The sequence below is a fragment of the Temnothorax longispinosus genome, chromosome 11 (assembly GCF_030848805.1).
Source record: "Temnothorax longispinosus isolate EJ_2023e chromosome 11, Tlon_JGU_v1, whole genome shotgun sequence".
Classification (NCBI taxonomy): Eukaryota; Metazoa; Arthropoda; class Insecta; order Hymenoptera; family Formicidae; genus Temnothorax; species Temnothorax longispinosus.
In genome coordinates, this window is record NC_092368.1 from 5,858,245 (window position 1) to 5,874,992 (window position 16,748).

A 16,748-nucleotide genomic window follows, 5' to 3' on the forward strand; every position below is an offset into this window, starting at 1 on the left:
CTCCCCCTTTGCGACCCCCTAAATTCTGCTCTCCTAACCGGACACAATGCGTTCCATCGGCGCAGCATCGAGTGGGGCATCTTCCGGAATCCCCGATAGATTCCATCGAAGAGAATTATTTCAGAGTCTCCTCTTGTTTCTCTCTTCCTCCCTTTTCCTCGGCAAATGATGCTCCTCTCTACGTATTGTTCCGCCATTTCTCTCGCAATTATTATGCACTGCTGGCTCTTTTCGGGGTTATTCCGTGGTCCGATAGACCGCAACGAAAAGCTTCGAGAGTAGTTGAGGCCAGCTCTCCGGAAAGATAGAGAAAGAAATAACGAAAAAAACTCTGCAAAGCAGATAACCGATCGTGGTGCACGTTTTATTATTAATTTTCAGAACTTGATGTACTTGTAACTTTTATTTATTTATGCACGATTTTTCAGTGTAATTTGCATATTTCACGCGTCCCGAGAACCGTAAGAAACCGCGCTTACAAAATAATATTATATTACCATGTTAAATATATAAACGCATATAAAAGAAAAAAAACATAGAAAAACATGGAAGGCTAGAAGAGAGATGTTGCGTAACGCATACGGATTGCAATTAATTAAAAGGTAGGCAATCTTCCACGTGCGTATATGCAATAGCAAATAAATCCCGTGTCGCAAATGTGAAAGCATATTCCCGGTTGCGCGACGTGCACTCGTTTAGAATAACGAAGGGCCGCAAAATTAAAAAAAAGAAAAGAAAAAAACACGAGAGAGCGACAGATGCGCCGTAGCGCCCGAGTTTCATAAACGAAATTATGCTAACTACACGCGTTGAAGGAGGCTCGAATCTCTCTATAATCAGACCAGCGTGATTTCGTTCAAAGCCTTGTTCACCGACTTCTCTCTCTCGCTCTTCACGTCTTATTTCTCTCTTCATACTTTGCAGAGAACAAAAATTGGTCTCCCGTTTAGAACAATCTAATGCAATCGCAGCTTCGCATCAATAAACTTTATGTCTAACATAGGATTAATTTGTTACAAGTAGATACAAGAAATCAATTGCGTGAAATATGCACATATACATCAAGTTCTATGTACGGGCGAGATGCTTAATTTGAAAGCGAGTCGAGATACAGATTAAGAAAGAATGTGGTATTACAAAAACATCGAACATTTTATTATGATCGTGGTACGAATCTTAATAATAATAGTATTTGGAATTTGTGATATTTTGATATTTATCTTTGTGGATCAGTTAGCGTGAAACGTACGTGTATTTCAATGGTATCGTACTTCGTGCGGATTATTCTTTTATTTCATTCATTTTATATGTGGTAATTTTATTAATTTTCCGCCGACAATATTTGATTCCATTATATTTCGAAAAAGCGGATATTATATTCTTACGGCAGAAAGACAAACAATTAACTTTTTACTCCCTTTTTATGTTTTATTCAACAAACGCTCGGCTCATAAAAGAGCTCGATAACGTTTAAATGCGAACCGATATTTTCGAAAGCCACACGGGCATTAACGCCAGAATTCGAATAAATTAAGACGCGAAGTGACGGCTGACGGCTCACGAGGCTCTTAATCACTGTCGCCGTTTAATTACTCCCTCACATAGCAATAACGCGACTCCACTGACCTCATTTCCTCAAAACATCATCATCCGAAGTATGGCATCGAGGGCGAACTAATGACGGGGAAAGACCATCATTCGGGGACCGATTGCTCTCTCTTATTGAGCCTCTAAATCGCCCTTATGATCTATATGACGACGCCAATGAATCACCATCCATCGTAAACGTCACGTTTATTAACTTTTCGCGTTCAAGATGACTTTCGTCATTATCGACGATCTTTTTGTGTCTTAATCTCTTTTTACACTGTAACATAATAATAAGCGTACACCATATTCGTGGAGTTCTGTATGAATCGAATTTTGGGACGTACGTTAGGATTTGATGAAAAAACAGATTGCAATTAAGACATCGCTCTACGGAGAAATCGATTTTAATTCGATGAAGAATTTACTATTGGAATACATGTACCGATGGTGATGATATCGAGGACGCTTAAAGTCGAGCGTTTGATTCGATCCACGTGTTTGGTCCATGCGATAAATGAATTCGCGAGGAGTACGAAAATTTAATTTCCCGCGTATGGAACATAATCCTCTTGCTTAGGAAATTGGCTGCTCGATCGCGCTCCTCCGGCTTCATCCCATCCACCCTCGCGATCTTTTGTTGAACGGTGCACGAGAAGCGATCCTGACGCGAGACGCGGGATTCGCTGCCGCTGATCCGACCGGCCACGCGAAATAAAATAAAACGGATATTAAAACTTGGGCGAGAGCTAATTTCCTCGCGTTTCCAAGCATAATATTCGTTTTCCCTCTTCCACTCTCCCCTTCTTTCCACATTTTTATTCCTTCATCACTGACGAGTTAAACCATCTATCGGACGAACGACTCCTGAATATTCAGTGACGATGAGCAGATGCGGATGCATGAATAGGCGAGAAAATCAAGTTCGGGATTCGAATTTGACGAGTGACAGTCACGTTCGGACCATCCTGCAGATTAAACTCTGTTGGGATGCCAGTGTGACATTTCGAAAATGCAAACTCGCTTTCAGATCTTACAATACAGATCTTTTGGATGCAAAGATCGTAACGCAATACAAATCAATAAAATCTCTAATTCACTAATGGAACATGTTTATCCAAGCAGTTGTAAGAAAAACTTTTGCGATGCACGCGTTAAAGAAAAATCTATCAACATTTTAATTAATAATAATATTTCCTAACAAAGAAGGATTAATTTCAATGTTGTCACTCATGTATCATAAACTTCAAATGAAAAATGATTCTTGACATATCGTATTATCCTGTCAAAGCAACATATTGCGTAATTATATTCTTATACCGCGAAGGCCAATATCACTCCGATAAATCCAAAATCGGATGGAAATATACTATGCTTCATGCGTGCCGCTTTATTGCACGTTCTGCACTTTACGTTCAGGCAAATTGATCGTTCTACCTTCGAAGTACTAATAAAACTTTATATTCCGACGAGCGTAATTATTTCCCGTCGCTCTATTGGAAAATACAAGTTTGTTCAATGCAGTCATTACGGGCTCATATAGCGTAGCCAAGATGGAGGAATAGCACAAGATCGATCGGTACATGCCGAGGTATCTCGAAGTAACGATCTCGAAGAGGACCGTCGAAACGACATTAATGCCCGGTGTCAAAGGAGAGAGCCCGGACGCCTCTTCATCTACGTGCTTGCCAAAGTACAATGCGTCTGGCCGAGTGTTCGCGAACCTTCTCCGTGAAACTTCGGGGAAGCCTTCGCCTCCGTTTCTAACCACCTTTGAGGTCATTACGACGTGCACGCTCCCTCGTGTTTGGACATTTCTCTCTCTTTCTCTCTCTCTTTCTCCTTCTCTTTTCATTACGAAGATCCTGTCGGATGGCCAGACGGTTAATCACGTCCCGTTTCACTTATTAACTCCCCATCCCGGCCTGCTGGTACTTGCACTCAATAGCCGCCTCCGTTTCTCTTGTTCTGCGCTACCTACTGACGATCCTTGATTCGCTCATCTCTCAATATTCCGAATGGGATTAGTTACACATGATTATGTGGCGAAACGTGTTCTATCAACGTGTCGTAACACGTGACTGTCGGGCTTTTACGAGATTCAAATACGGGTATTTCCTAGCACTATTAGATATTGTAAACAAATATGTAAAATTACACAAACAATTGTAAATATCGTAACAGAGACATATAATCGTGTGATTTTTACACTTGTTGTTCATGTAAATTTACATATTTATTTTACAACATATAGCTATATTATTTCAGAGTGATTGCGATAAAAATAATACAATATAAAACAAACATTTTAGGTAAAGAGCAGATTTTATTATTTTGTTTTGGTAATAGAGCATTACGCCACTAATTTTATTTTAGCAGGCATTATAGGTTTTTCATAAAACTCGGTTTTCAAGGCTTAATTCACCCTTGTATAAGCTTCTCGGCATAATCTTCTTCAACCCTCTCTCTAATTCGCCATTTAACAGCAAGCATCAATGTCTCGAATACGCTAACAAACAAGAAACAAAAGACTCTCTTACACCCTGAAAGCTCTCTGCGAGAGTCTGCTTGCTTTCCCCCGCGAACATTCGCTCATTAGGCAAATCCTACCCCTCTCAGCTCATTCCAAAAAAGGCGTTCGTACCTTTCCTCGGCCTTAGCATACAAATTTATTCGTAAACTTCCACAATTTAAATGTCCACGGTGTTTCAATCAAGGGGCGTCGCCGTTCTCTCCATCCCCGTTTCCCCCACGTACGTATAAACAACCACCAGATTAGTTTTCCTTCCTTCAAACTTTCATCAGTTTTCTCTCTCTCTCTCTCTCGCTCTTTCCCATCGGCTTTCCCATGGCCTCTCTTTCCCTTTCCTTCCCCCTAGTATCAACTTCGGAGGATTTTCGTGTTGGCGCGTCAAATATTAAGCAGCCTCGTTTTCGTGCCGCAACCAGTTTAGAGCTAGGATGAACGAGGGAGGCAGGGAAGAGCGGGCTCGTGTGGTTCCTTAAGAACTTCGGAACAGCTTCGGAACTCGTTTGGACCAGTGATCCCTGTCCCGCTAGCCTAGTATTTCGTAACCCATAATTATATTTGCTCATTAACCTTCCTCCCGCCTTCCCCGTTTTCCTTCTTCTGCATTGCTTTCCCCGAGTTTCCATGAGGGATGGAAGTTGCCGCCGGGCAAAAGCGAATCTAGGGAATTTTCGAGGGATAGTCTTCCAAATTAGAGATTAAATCCCCAAAGGAACGAAATATTACTCTCTCGTAATTACTATTTAAATCTTCCACAGTTTACTTTTCTGATGATATTTTAACTTCTCAGAAATAATGTTCGCAAGTTTATGCGTAATTCGATTTGAATATTTTTAATAATTTTTAATCTAAAATCTCCCTCTCTTCCCTGGTAATTAATCAGACTAATTAATTAGGATATTTGAGATGGAATTGAACATAGTCGTTATACATGGTTTCTCTTTTGAATACGCGATCGCCCGAAGGGGCAAATGCAGAGATGGAGTTTTGTAAATTACCGCCGCTAATGCCGCGTTACATATTTGTTGGATTTCCAACTCGAGATTGCCGGCTTTACAGAGCATAACTTACGTATCACACAGGGTAGCTGTTAACGTCTCCCCGAGAATCACCCTGGCAAATGGAAACTCCGGGTGAACCGAAACTACATCGCGACTACCGATAGTTAATGCGCTCCCGAAATTGTTTAAACTTGCTTATGTAAATAAAATTTGCGAAATTCTCGTCCTTGTTCTCGTTTCGATAAATAATTTCGATGAATGCAATATCTTCCACTGGGGAAATTTATTGATATTTTATACGAAATTTTATTCATGCGGGATAAAATCTGCAAAATTTATTTACACCCGAAACGTTTAGCCTCACAAAAATATATTAATGTCCATTATTATCGAAAAGAAACTATTAATTCTTCCTTCCTCCCCTCAATCTGTTGTATTTTCGTTTTCACAGATTAGCTTGGATTATTTGCACATTATTAATTCTCTCTGCTAGATTGTTGTCTCGCTTCAATTGCGAAGCGGGGGCTTTCTAGTTGGCGTTCTATTAGCATTGCGCAATCGAGTCGCGACGAATTAGCGAATGGATAGCGTATTAATTATATTGTTAGTGGACGATGCGAAGCTCAGCTCGACCGCGGCGGTTTTTTCCGGCGGTCTCGCGTTTGGACAGTGCAAATTTGCGGACGAAACCGCGTGTTATTGGTCACCAATGCGCCAGTAGACTTGCCGCGGATGTATCTAGCGTAAACTTGTCGGCGTCATTTCGATCCTACATATGTACATTCAGAATTTGTTGATAGTGAAACGCACGCAAAACATATTTTCTTTTTTCTTCACGTTTTAAGAAAATGTATAAATAACAATTTTTATTGATTACTCGATGCTGTGCATTTTGACATTTTGCTGCAAAGCAAGTTTATGAAATACGGGATAACATGAGACTATACATTTTTTCTATACAGCTATTGTTATTCTTGACTGAATCATGTATTATATTATATTTTATCAATTTATATAGCTTCTTATTGTTACATCCCGTGAAGAAACTGCGCGGTAAATTCGGCGATCAATTGGCTGCCCTTCGTATAAATGATCGCCGAACGAAAAAGCCTGCTTTTCGGGAAATATAAGAAGCGATAATACAATGATCCTGTTTTATTGGGACATAACCGACGTGCCAACGAGAGAAACATGCCACGATTCCGTTGTAATGGTGAACTAAAACATCGACACCCTCTATAGAGCTAGCTTGTTCCCGCGAAGGTTAAACCGCTTTTGCTGGCAAGTACCTACCCGCCGTCAATCGCACCCTTATGCTCGTTACCCTGAAAAAATTGCGGCCCGTAAAGGTCCTCCTCGCCTGTTTCACGCCGGTCGCCGGTGCAAGGCCATCGATCGACTACCGGGGGTGTGACTAGCCCCGAATACCCGCATATTTTAAGCGCGCGTCATGCACACGCTTCTCGCGCGGATTCGACGGTTCTTAAAAACCACTCGGAAAATCTTTGTGCCCCGCGCGTTTGCGTTTTTCACAGGCGAATTTTCGTTGCCATTCTTTACCATCAAATCACGATTTGCATAATACCGAACGCGACGACAGAAAGAAAAGAAAAGTTAAACCGAATAGAGAAAAGAAAGAAGATGAGAAGGAGGAATCTTTTGATATCTATCTTCCATTTGAAAATTCAAAGAACGATATATATAAGATGCATTCGTAACGTTTCAAAATGCTTTGCGATGGGGCGCAGGCATCCGCGTATCAAAAGCGCATCAGCCGCGGCGTGCTGCGCTCCTAAATGTTAAATAAGAAAACGGCGAACTCAAAGTCGTACAGAATGCTCGCAGCTGTGCGCTTTGTAGTCCTGGTTCCTGGATATTGGAAATGGGGAGCGTTACGCGTCATAGAGATTTGAGTATCCCGGAGCATCGCGCAAGCGTATCGCTGGAATAAATCATTTTTTTTTATTCGCGACCGTAAACCCGTCCCGTAGATAGGAGCTCGCGTCCGTGGTCGTAAAGGGTTTTGAACAGGGCTCGTTTACGAAAGGACTGCTACCCCGGGCAAGCTACAGAGATCGGGTAAGGATCGATGAGGACCTCGATGGGGCCGTCACTGATAACCGGCCGCTCGCATGACCGAACCGGAATAATGCTCGTTGTATGCTAAACCTCGCTGATAAGCACGCGCCGGCCCCTACGACGAGATAGCGGCAAAACAATATTCCCCTCCCTGCGTAGATACGAGATAGATTTGGTTTTACATCGAGCCATCAAACAAATGTACCAAAACGGATTTCGAAATGATGCCCCATGATGACGATACTCCCGGTAATAACAATAGGTATTTCTGATGACGGTATTTATCTTCAAGATTGACTAGGCGGCTTATCGATTACTACAAACTATTACGTCCGACTTTACATCCATATCTATTTTTACTCTTCACTTTATTTTTAGAAATTCGATATAACTGATGCAAATCTGAATCTGGACAGTTTCTAATATATCTTTTTAAAAAGATATTCTGGCAGTAAAGTCGAAACGAGATAAAAAAATGAAAAGTGGCGATATTCCTGTTCTCCAATGGAGAAATTTTTTTCAGGTTTAAAAAACGTTTAAAAAATTTTTCTTTATTAGATCTATCTAACATTTGAAAGGCATGGATGTCATGGCGAAGGTGAGAAGACGTCTATCGCGATGACGGTCGGGGTGTATCTAGTCCGCATTGATATGCAAAATTTGTAGTTTCGAGAAACTTACAAGAGACTCTAGCGCGTTTGCACGCGTGAGAACGGCGAGTAAACTTCGAGATCCTAGATGTCTCAGGTTCTAACTTTATGATCGGTCTCGCGCCTTTGGTGCACGTACGCGCGAGTATCGGATGTGACCCTCCAGTGTACAAAAGCTCGCTAATCCGCTTCTAAACATCCTCACACTATTCTCAAATCCGCCATAATCTTAAACTCGCTGATTAAGATTATAAAGTTATTGTGTCTGCGGTAGAGAATAATAAGGAGTTGACAAAATAATAAAAACACGTGACCGTTTTTCCAAGTATCTTGATGTTGTTGAAAAAAAAAAATAGATTTATGAGAGGTTGTCCTTTAAATTTGTATGCAAAATTATTATTAGAATAATCATAATTTACAAATATATAATAAAATTTAGTAGAACTAACTATAACCGATAGAAATATAAATATAGAAATAATAAATATAGAATAGAGGTTCCTATTAAAAGCAGATGATGAAAATAGATGAATAGAAAATAAATACATTCTAACAATATATTTTACAAGAACAGAACGATGCATCAATATAGTAAAATGATTCCAGTAATTTTAATCAAGTTGACACTTGCTTGTATTTAACACTTTACTGATTATCGATTATTCCTTTTATCGCTCGTATTATTCTCGCGCCAATAATGTATCAGAGGTGCATTCGGATCGGTAGACTCATATACCGTCATGTATATTATCTGAACACGAAGACGTATGTGAGTCGGAAAAGTCAAAGGAAACAGAGAGAAATGTCGTGAAAGCGCAAGAGCGAGCTAGTGAACGAGCGACGAAGGACACGGAGGGGGAGGGAGGGAATGGTAGTTAATTAGCTCGAGTTAAAAGCTCGGCTTAAATGACCTATTCAGCGCTTAGCATCGAGCGAATTCACTTTGGTGTTCCCTCGACTCTATCCGCACGAGGAAGATCCCGAGGTATACACTGTGTCGACAACCTACGTTGTCTCACGTTGTCGTTTCGCGCAGACTTATAGGCCGCTTTTACGTCGGAAACTCGTCGTATCGTGCAGTTGAACGTTAAGCAAATTAAAATTAAGGAAACGGTATTTTCTACCAGATCTTGTTATTTAAATATACTTAAAATACATATAAAGAGCTTTTTTATAAGAATTTAAAGTATATTTTCTTGAATTCTTTTCATAAGGAAAATATTACCCAAAGAAATAATTCTCTTCAGATTTTCGTTCTCGGGATCTTTTTTGCGTCTTTGATTCACTTAAGAAATTAATTTAATTCCTTCCGTGCACTTTTGAAAATCGATGAGGGCGTGAAATCGGCTTGAATCGTTTTCTATGTCGCCAGCCGAGCTTTTCTTCAAACTCGTCGCCCTTCGACGATCATTACCGTTCCCCGTATCATCATGACTAAATAAAATCTATTAGGAAATGGAATAGGGTGCAGAGCGGGCAGTTGTAAGCGAGCGTAATGAAAAATCTTTACTCGCGATGACGATGACGAAGCGCAGGGAAGAGAATTGATGTGGCAGTGCCAGGCAGACGACGCAAATGCGATATTAACAAGAAAACGCCAAAAGAGTGAAGTTCCGCTTCAACAAATTACTTAAATTTGATACTCCTGATTTGAGAATGTAGTGAAGCAGCAAGTGCTTCGAGTACTTCGAGAAATCAAATTTCGCCATTTGTAAGAAAGTATCATGTTTACCATCGAATAATGTGCGTATTCGTATGCAAACGCAATACTCCACGTGAACGAGTCTACTCTTAAGTCATCCGCGAATGTTGTTTACGTAATGCTCCTGCAAGTCGGAGCTTTATACGCGAGCAGAGTCACGAGGCAGAAATCATATTCAGCGATCCGATAATCGATCAGTTCGTATTTATACCGTACCTTTTCCGCCTTCTCATCCGCATCTCTCCTTCTCGCCGCTCTTTTCAGTTTAAAAGAGACGCGGATCTTTCCGTTTTCTCAACTTCATCTCGACCTACTGCTGAAAGTGCAGCGCAAGTTGTTAACCTTAGCTTGTGGTTTAATTACACGGGCAAATATTATCGAACTGACAGAGTTAATTAGATAATTAAAACTTGAAGGGTAAACTACTTTGCGAGCCGAACGGCGCCCTGGTCTTTGAATATACATGAACATATACATGCAGATACCATCGGTGCTGCGCTATACGTTGAAAGTTGAAAGATGCAAAACGAAGGATCGCAAACTAAAGATCCTCCACGTTTGAAGAAATAATTATAAAGAAAAATCGATAGGAGTTTTCGCGTTTTCGTGATGTCATATATGTTCTTCATTTCGCCACGGAATACTTGTAAATTTTTCTAAAACGAGTATAAAAATATGATTTTACAGTTCTAGATGGTAAAAGTTTTTATTTTATAAAATGTCAATAATAATCAATGGCTAAGGAAATATTCCGCAAAATACATTTTTGCAAAATATATTTCCATTTATCAAAAAACTAATGCGAACAAGATCTTGTTTTTCTAAGGAGGTTGAATATTTAATGTATTATTGAAAATTATTTATGAAAATCCGAAAATGTTTGAAATTTACTAGTGTATTTTAAAAGAGGGCATCACAATATTCTTTCTTAATTACTCAGCGCAGTTTCTATGACGAGTTATAGGATTAAATAAATTACACGTAATTTCTCTCGTGATTTACGACTACGACTACGTGGCGCCAACGGTACGTTGACGAAGAAATCCCTCTAAAAAAGAGGAATCTAGCGACCGGAGATCAGCGGCCGTATGTTTCCAGCATCATTATCTCCGGTCGGCAGAACTCTCGGGACCCTCGTCAGAGTCGGCGTTTATACCGCGAATCCTCTCTCGGATAAGTGAATCCCCACAGTCGGACGAGCCGAGTTTAAACGCTTTAGCCAGCGCGACCTGCGATTAGCGGAGGAGACGACTGTGACCGTGATGGACAGGTCAGAGATGCACGCGTATCACTTCGAGGCGCTGCGATGTGCGAAATTTCGCAGCTAACACTCGACGGACTGCCAGACATTATCTTGTCTGGAACGTGGAATATATGTGAAGGAGTACTATAATAGTTTTCGTAAAATTTCATTTTACCTGCGTACGCTTGAAATCTCTTTTATCGTATTGAGAAAGAGTGTGCTTACAGTGCGAAATATTAAAATACATGAAAATGATCATCTATCCTGATAATTACACCGTAACTTTATCTCGAAACAAAAAATTTTAGAAACATGATGAGCTACCTGCTCTTTGTTTTTTTAATTTATCTCGGTACCTTCTCGAGATGAATATATGCGTGTATTGAAATACACGGTAGTTTTGTGACCTGGTTTAACAGCACGAACGTCACTGTCCGCATATATTAGATTTAGTACAATTCAGAATTAGATTGTCCGCATTCCGCGCAAGATGCAATGCTAATTCGAAGTGAGAGTATGGGCCAATTTGCGCGCGTATTACAGATGTGTATTTGTACAATCGCACAGATACCGGCCAAGTAGCAATCACGACCGCGTTATTATGCGCTCGTCGAGCATATGTTAATTCGCGTAGGAGATGATGAATGCGGCGAAGAGCCGCCAGATGTACCGGGTATCTCGAAATTATCGTATTTTCTTATTTTCTCATGTTAAATATTAAAATTCTGTTATAACAAAATAAATTTTTTTTAACTTTAATAATACCATTTATTTGTTTAGATCTTTTATTACAAATTTGAAAGAGTTCCAAAATTTTTCGCGTTAATTCATGACGAATTCTATTGTTATCTGATTGCCCAATTTCTCGATAACTGCCGGTAGTTGAATAACAGAATTTTAATATTTAACATGAGAAAATAAGAAAATACGATAATTTTCATTGATAAAAATGTCAATCATAAAATGATCAGAGGGTAAAAGGAAGTGCAACAACCTCGGGACACCCTGTATACGCGTAAAACGACGCTGATAGGCAAACGCAGTGCCCGATTCATTAAAGTTTACACCGAGGAAAGCTCTCGAGCGCGCCCACAGCAAAGCGCCTGCCTGTACAAACAATTGCAACGAGCTCCCAACTAATCTGGTGTGTCGACGGGGGCTGGTCGACGGCAGGGAGAAGAGAAGGGAGGGAGTGGGAGATGAGAGCAAAGTAGAATATCAACATCCTCCGCTCGTCCAACTTGAGGAATTTGCTGCGAGCTTTCCGAGATGGTGTTTCGAATGAAACCAGAGAAGCAACATACCTATAGAATCGTCCCAACTGACCGAATTTAACTTGAAACGTGCGCATGTCTGAATTTGCAAGAGTTACGCGGAAGGAAAAAGATATTCTGAAGAAAATGCCTTCCATTGTCTTCCTATAAAACACAGAGTGCAGTTTCGTTTATATCTTAATTGTGCGGAAAGATTTATTATTGTCCTCACGATAAGAAAATTCAAATATAAAATCTAAATGTCACACTGATGTAATGAATTCTGACCAGCGCAGCAATCTCGTACAATTTCTTATTTATGATCACTTTTATTCTTAAATGAGATATTTTTGTCGCTTATCCGTTTAATAACACCGTCTTTTTCTTATCTGTTACAGGCACAAACGGAAAGTGCAAAACTTGCTGCCGTGCAAGAGCGCAGCGGGCGCGGCGGCGGTCGCCGGACGGGGTCGCGTGCTGCCGGACGGCCAGCCGCATCCGGGCCCCGGCATTGGCGGCGGCGGTGCCGGCGGCGCCGTTCTTTACGAGGACCTACAGGATCACGCGGTGTCGCACTCGCAGCTGCACAATCACCTGCCGACGAGTCACGGCCAGGCGCCGACGATCGAGGTACGAAATCCCGAGGCCCACCCGCGGGTCCCTCCGCCACCACGCGAACCACCGCTGCTACCTGCACGCAGGGAAAAGAGACCGCCGCAGCCGCATCACCTCGACTATCTCGATTATCGCGACCCCAGGTCGATACTGCGCGTCCAGGACAAGCCGTCGCGGGCGGTTCTGGGCGGCTACCGGACGCCGCGCGCCCTTCTGGCCAAGTCGCAGGGGGTACCCCTGTCGATCGCTGCCACCGCCCAGTCGTCCGCCGCTCGACTTGCTTCGGGCGGCACTGGCGCGAACAGCCCGCTACTGCTGCGAAACGAGAACAACCTTCTGCGAGACAGTCACCTGCTGCTAGCTACGCAGAACGCCCTGATCACGAGCCAGCGGCCTCCCTCACCTCCCACCCCACCCTCGCCTATGCTCTCCCGCGGGGAATTTCCATCGTGTCGAGATCTCGATGTCTTGGCCGCCGATGGCTATCCGGCCGACGTACGAGTCCCCGCAAGACCTCGTGACTCCGGCATCCCCATCACTCCCACCCACCGACCTGGACCGCGCACCTCTCCCGCTCGGACGCCGTCGAGCCCTAAAAGACCGGCGGATCCCGTCGCGGTGTCGAGGTTCGCGGTCCGAGAGGAGGGCCGTAGGCGGCTCTCGGTAGACTCCGAGGGCTATTCCTATATAGATTTCAAAGACTCGGATCTGGAGTCCACGAGATACGGTCGCCCTGAGACCGCGAATCCCCCCAACAACGGCAGGCGACTGTTGCGATTGACGACTACGAGGTCGAGCTCGATCGACTCCGACGGCTACTCGTACATCGTCGATTACGGCAGAAGGGCGCCCGGTGCCGCCAGGAGGCTCGTCGCCGACGGCACCGAGGAGGAGGTCTGTCCGCTCTGCACCATGCAGCAGATACACCACCTCCTCAGTCAGCCGGAGCAGGACGTCTACTTGCACGTCCAGGACACGTGACACGTGCCGTCCTGGCCGTCGATCGACAGTCTCGTGGCGGCGTAAGGGCGTAGGTTTCATCTCGGGAATCCGGACAGTTCCCGAGCGAGAGTCCCGAACGCGTATCCCCGAGGCAGAAGTTCCAACATATCTTCGCGAGTATCTCGCGTCGACCAAGGTCGGCCGAGCGACATTCGATTACCGAGCGTCGTGTGCTATCTTCCTGTCCCGCGGCCGTGATGCAACGCGACGTGATGTGACGCGACGCGACGCGACGCGAGGCGATACGACGCGACGCGATGTCGCAGCGTAAAAGGGACGCAGCTGCGTCTTGTCTAAGATTATCGTCGTAGATTATCTGGCGCCCTGCGGATTCCGGCGAGCGGACGGAGGCATAGCACCAGGTATTCCATTGACATTGACACTAAGGCTGTGTGTGCTTCGTGATTCGAAATCTATTTTCTCTGCAAGAGTGTGTGCTGCCAATTTCTGATTTAATATTTAGTTTGTAAATCTTTCTCGTAAGCTTTAAATATATTTAGTAGTAATGGGCAAAATTACAAGACGGGGCTTTAATAAATTGCGATAAGCAAAACCGGTCAGTTATTCGCACATATTCAATTTTTATACAGAATTCTAGAGCAAACGCTAGAATATAGATGATAACAATTCATGTTTATTGAATACTGACTAATTTGACTAAACGCTATTTATTAAAGATAGTCCTGGGCTCTTAGCTATCGGGAGAATTCTGAAAATTTCAGATCACACGATGCTTCCTCACTGACTTCGAAAAAATTGTAGCTAGTTTTTTTCACATTTCTAGAGAAATGGTAGTTAGAAAAGAGAAATGACTTTATACGCACTATATATATGCTTAAAAAAAATCACTCTTATATAATTATACGACTAGTTGCTAAAGGAAAGCGTCTTGTAATCCGAATGCCAGAAGAAGACAAAAATACTTGAAGACAATCGTGACATAGTTGTTCGAATGCTTACTCCTGTAAGAAAAAAGTACAATACACTACTTTATATACACGATAACAGAAATAAGCATTCAGTGTCGTCACTTATCGATGCACCCACATCTCTCGCAGAGAAAACCGTTTGTAACAGTTTCTCGCGTACAGAGAAGCTTCTGTTAATTTATTATTAATTAATTTGTCAATTTTAAATGTTCGAATCACGCGAGCTTTCACTCATCAACGGGGGCGTCCGTTCGTTCGCTACCGCCGCTCAAGGCGGAGACGCCAGGACGGGCTAGTCAGTATTTATTTTGTTACTTCGGAGCCGTGCCCGCGCAATCCCCGACAAACTAACAAATCGAAAGAACGCTTGAACGTAGGAGAGGAAAGGAGAACGAGAAAGCGTGACGCGAAGGAAAACAGGGCGGACGCGCGGGGCCTTATTCGTCGGTTGTGCAGGCACGGCGGCCGGGCGCACTCTATGGTTGTAAATAGCTTAGAGATTAGACCCGTAAATTTTGTAAATAGCACCTACGGAGAAACAATATATCGACAGGATTTAATATATATATATATATATATATATATATATACATATATGAATATAGATATTATAAAGAAGAAAAAGAGGACACGCACGAAAGTCCGTCAGAGCATCGCGAAGAAAGAGAGAGCTTGATTTCCCAATTTGTAAATTAGTACTATCATTATAATTGCGAATAAGGGACACCGCTATTACTGTCGCCGTCTTTAGTACTATTACATTATTACGATTATGATTAGTCTATTATAATTATTATTACCGTTATTTATTACGCACCTCGCCGGACGGTCGGCACAGTGTCCTGTAAATAACGTCGCGAGCTCGACGAGGCGAAGAGCGAAACGACGCGCGACGGTCCTGTGTATATCTTGAGTTAATGGAAGAAAGAGAAAGGGAGTTTGGAGGAGAAGTTTGAGAAAAATAAAATTACTTTGCTGAAAAATTTGACGAGGAGTGGTTATTGACCCGGTCCACAATCCCATCCTTCGCATCCCTTCACGACACGCCCACGATCGACAAAAAAAAAGATCGCGAATTATTCTAAGCAAGCATCTCTCGAGATCGGGAAGAGAATCGGAAGCGCATACGCGCGATCAAGAGAAAGAAATAGATGTCAGTTTTCTCTCGCGTATACCTAAATCGTCTCCCGACACTATGACAATACACGTGGACACGGAATAACCACTTCTGTGTTCAAACTTTTTCTTCTCTGTTTGACTAAAGATATGCAACGGCCTGTATCGCTCGCTCGGTTACACCAATTAGTACTCTATTTTCCGCATTAATCGGGTAACTTTGTTAGACGAAGGATCATTTTTACTCTATCTAGGATTTTCCGCGCGAACAGAAAAAAGAACGAAAATTCAATGGACCGACCAGCGAATTCTTTTTCGGTGATGAATTCTCACACAAATGAGAAAAGATGAGAAAGAAAGTAGGACAGATCCGCGGAGGAAGAAATGGGCGGGAGGTCAAAAAGGGAGAATGAAGGAGGGCTTCTGGAGGGTGAGTGCGGGCAAGCAGAGGGTGAGAGATTGACGCGTCACCATTGTGCCGTGTCACCTTTGCTCTCCAAGAGCGATTGCCATCTCTCGCGGACGAATAGATCTCTAATTTTGCAAATGGAGCTGAGCAAGTATCCAGCGACGCGGCGCGGTGCAAGAAGAATCTTTTTCTTCTCTTGCTTTTTCTCCGCACGGGCCACGTTGTTTAATTTAATTGCTGAGGGGTCGACGAAAGAGGGTGCGCGTCTCATATATCCCCTTCGTCCCTGCATGGAGCCCAGCAGTCGACTGTTACTACTTGGAGATCAGTCGAGGTCGATAGATTCAAAAATCTCGATAACCACGCGTCACCGATTCCGATTCGCGTAGCTCTCTCTTCTCGCGTCGAGACAGCCGACGGCTGTTGATTGTTGATTCACCAGCGAACAAATAACGTAAATATTTGAGCGGCGCGGAAAGAAAGCGACTTATGATTTGCGAAGGGTCGGTGAGAATAAAAAGAGCGTAAAGAACACGAGCTTCGATCTTGATTCCCGTTGTGAAAAAGCTCAAACAATAACTTGGAACTCGAATTCATTTTTGCGGCATTCGCGATTTCTTCAGTGTCAAAAA

General features: G+C 42.8%; 1 protein-coding gene and 1 long non-coding RNA gene across 4 annotated transcripts in view; one reads left to right on the forward strand and one right to left on the reverse strand.

Annotated features, from left to right (window-relative positions):
* Pxb (putative Hedgehog signaling attenuator pxb) overlaps positions 1 to 16,748 on the forward strand; it is a 331,860-nt gene that overhangs the window by 295,921 nt on the left and 19,191 nt on the right. For all 3 annotated transcript variants that reach the window (XM_071792709.1, XM_071792710.1, XM_071792708.1), the window contains exon 4: positions 12,444 to 12,675. In XM_071792709.1, the coding sequence (XP_071648810.1) occupies positions 12,444 to 12,675 (232 nt within the window). The remainder of the gene's footprint in view (positions 1 to 12,443; positions 12,676 to 16,748) is intronic.
* Positions 1 to 16,748, reverse strand: part of LOC139821575 (uncharacterized) — a 120,974-nt gene that overhangs the window by 78,910 nt on the left and 25,316 nt on the right. The gene's annotated exons all lie outside the window — the stretch shown is intronic.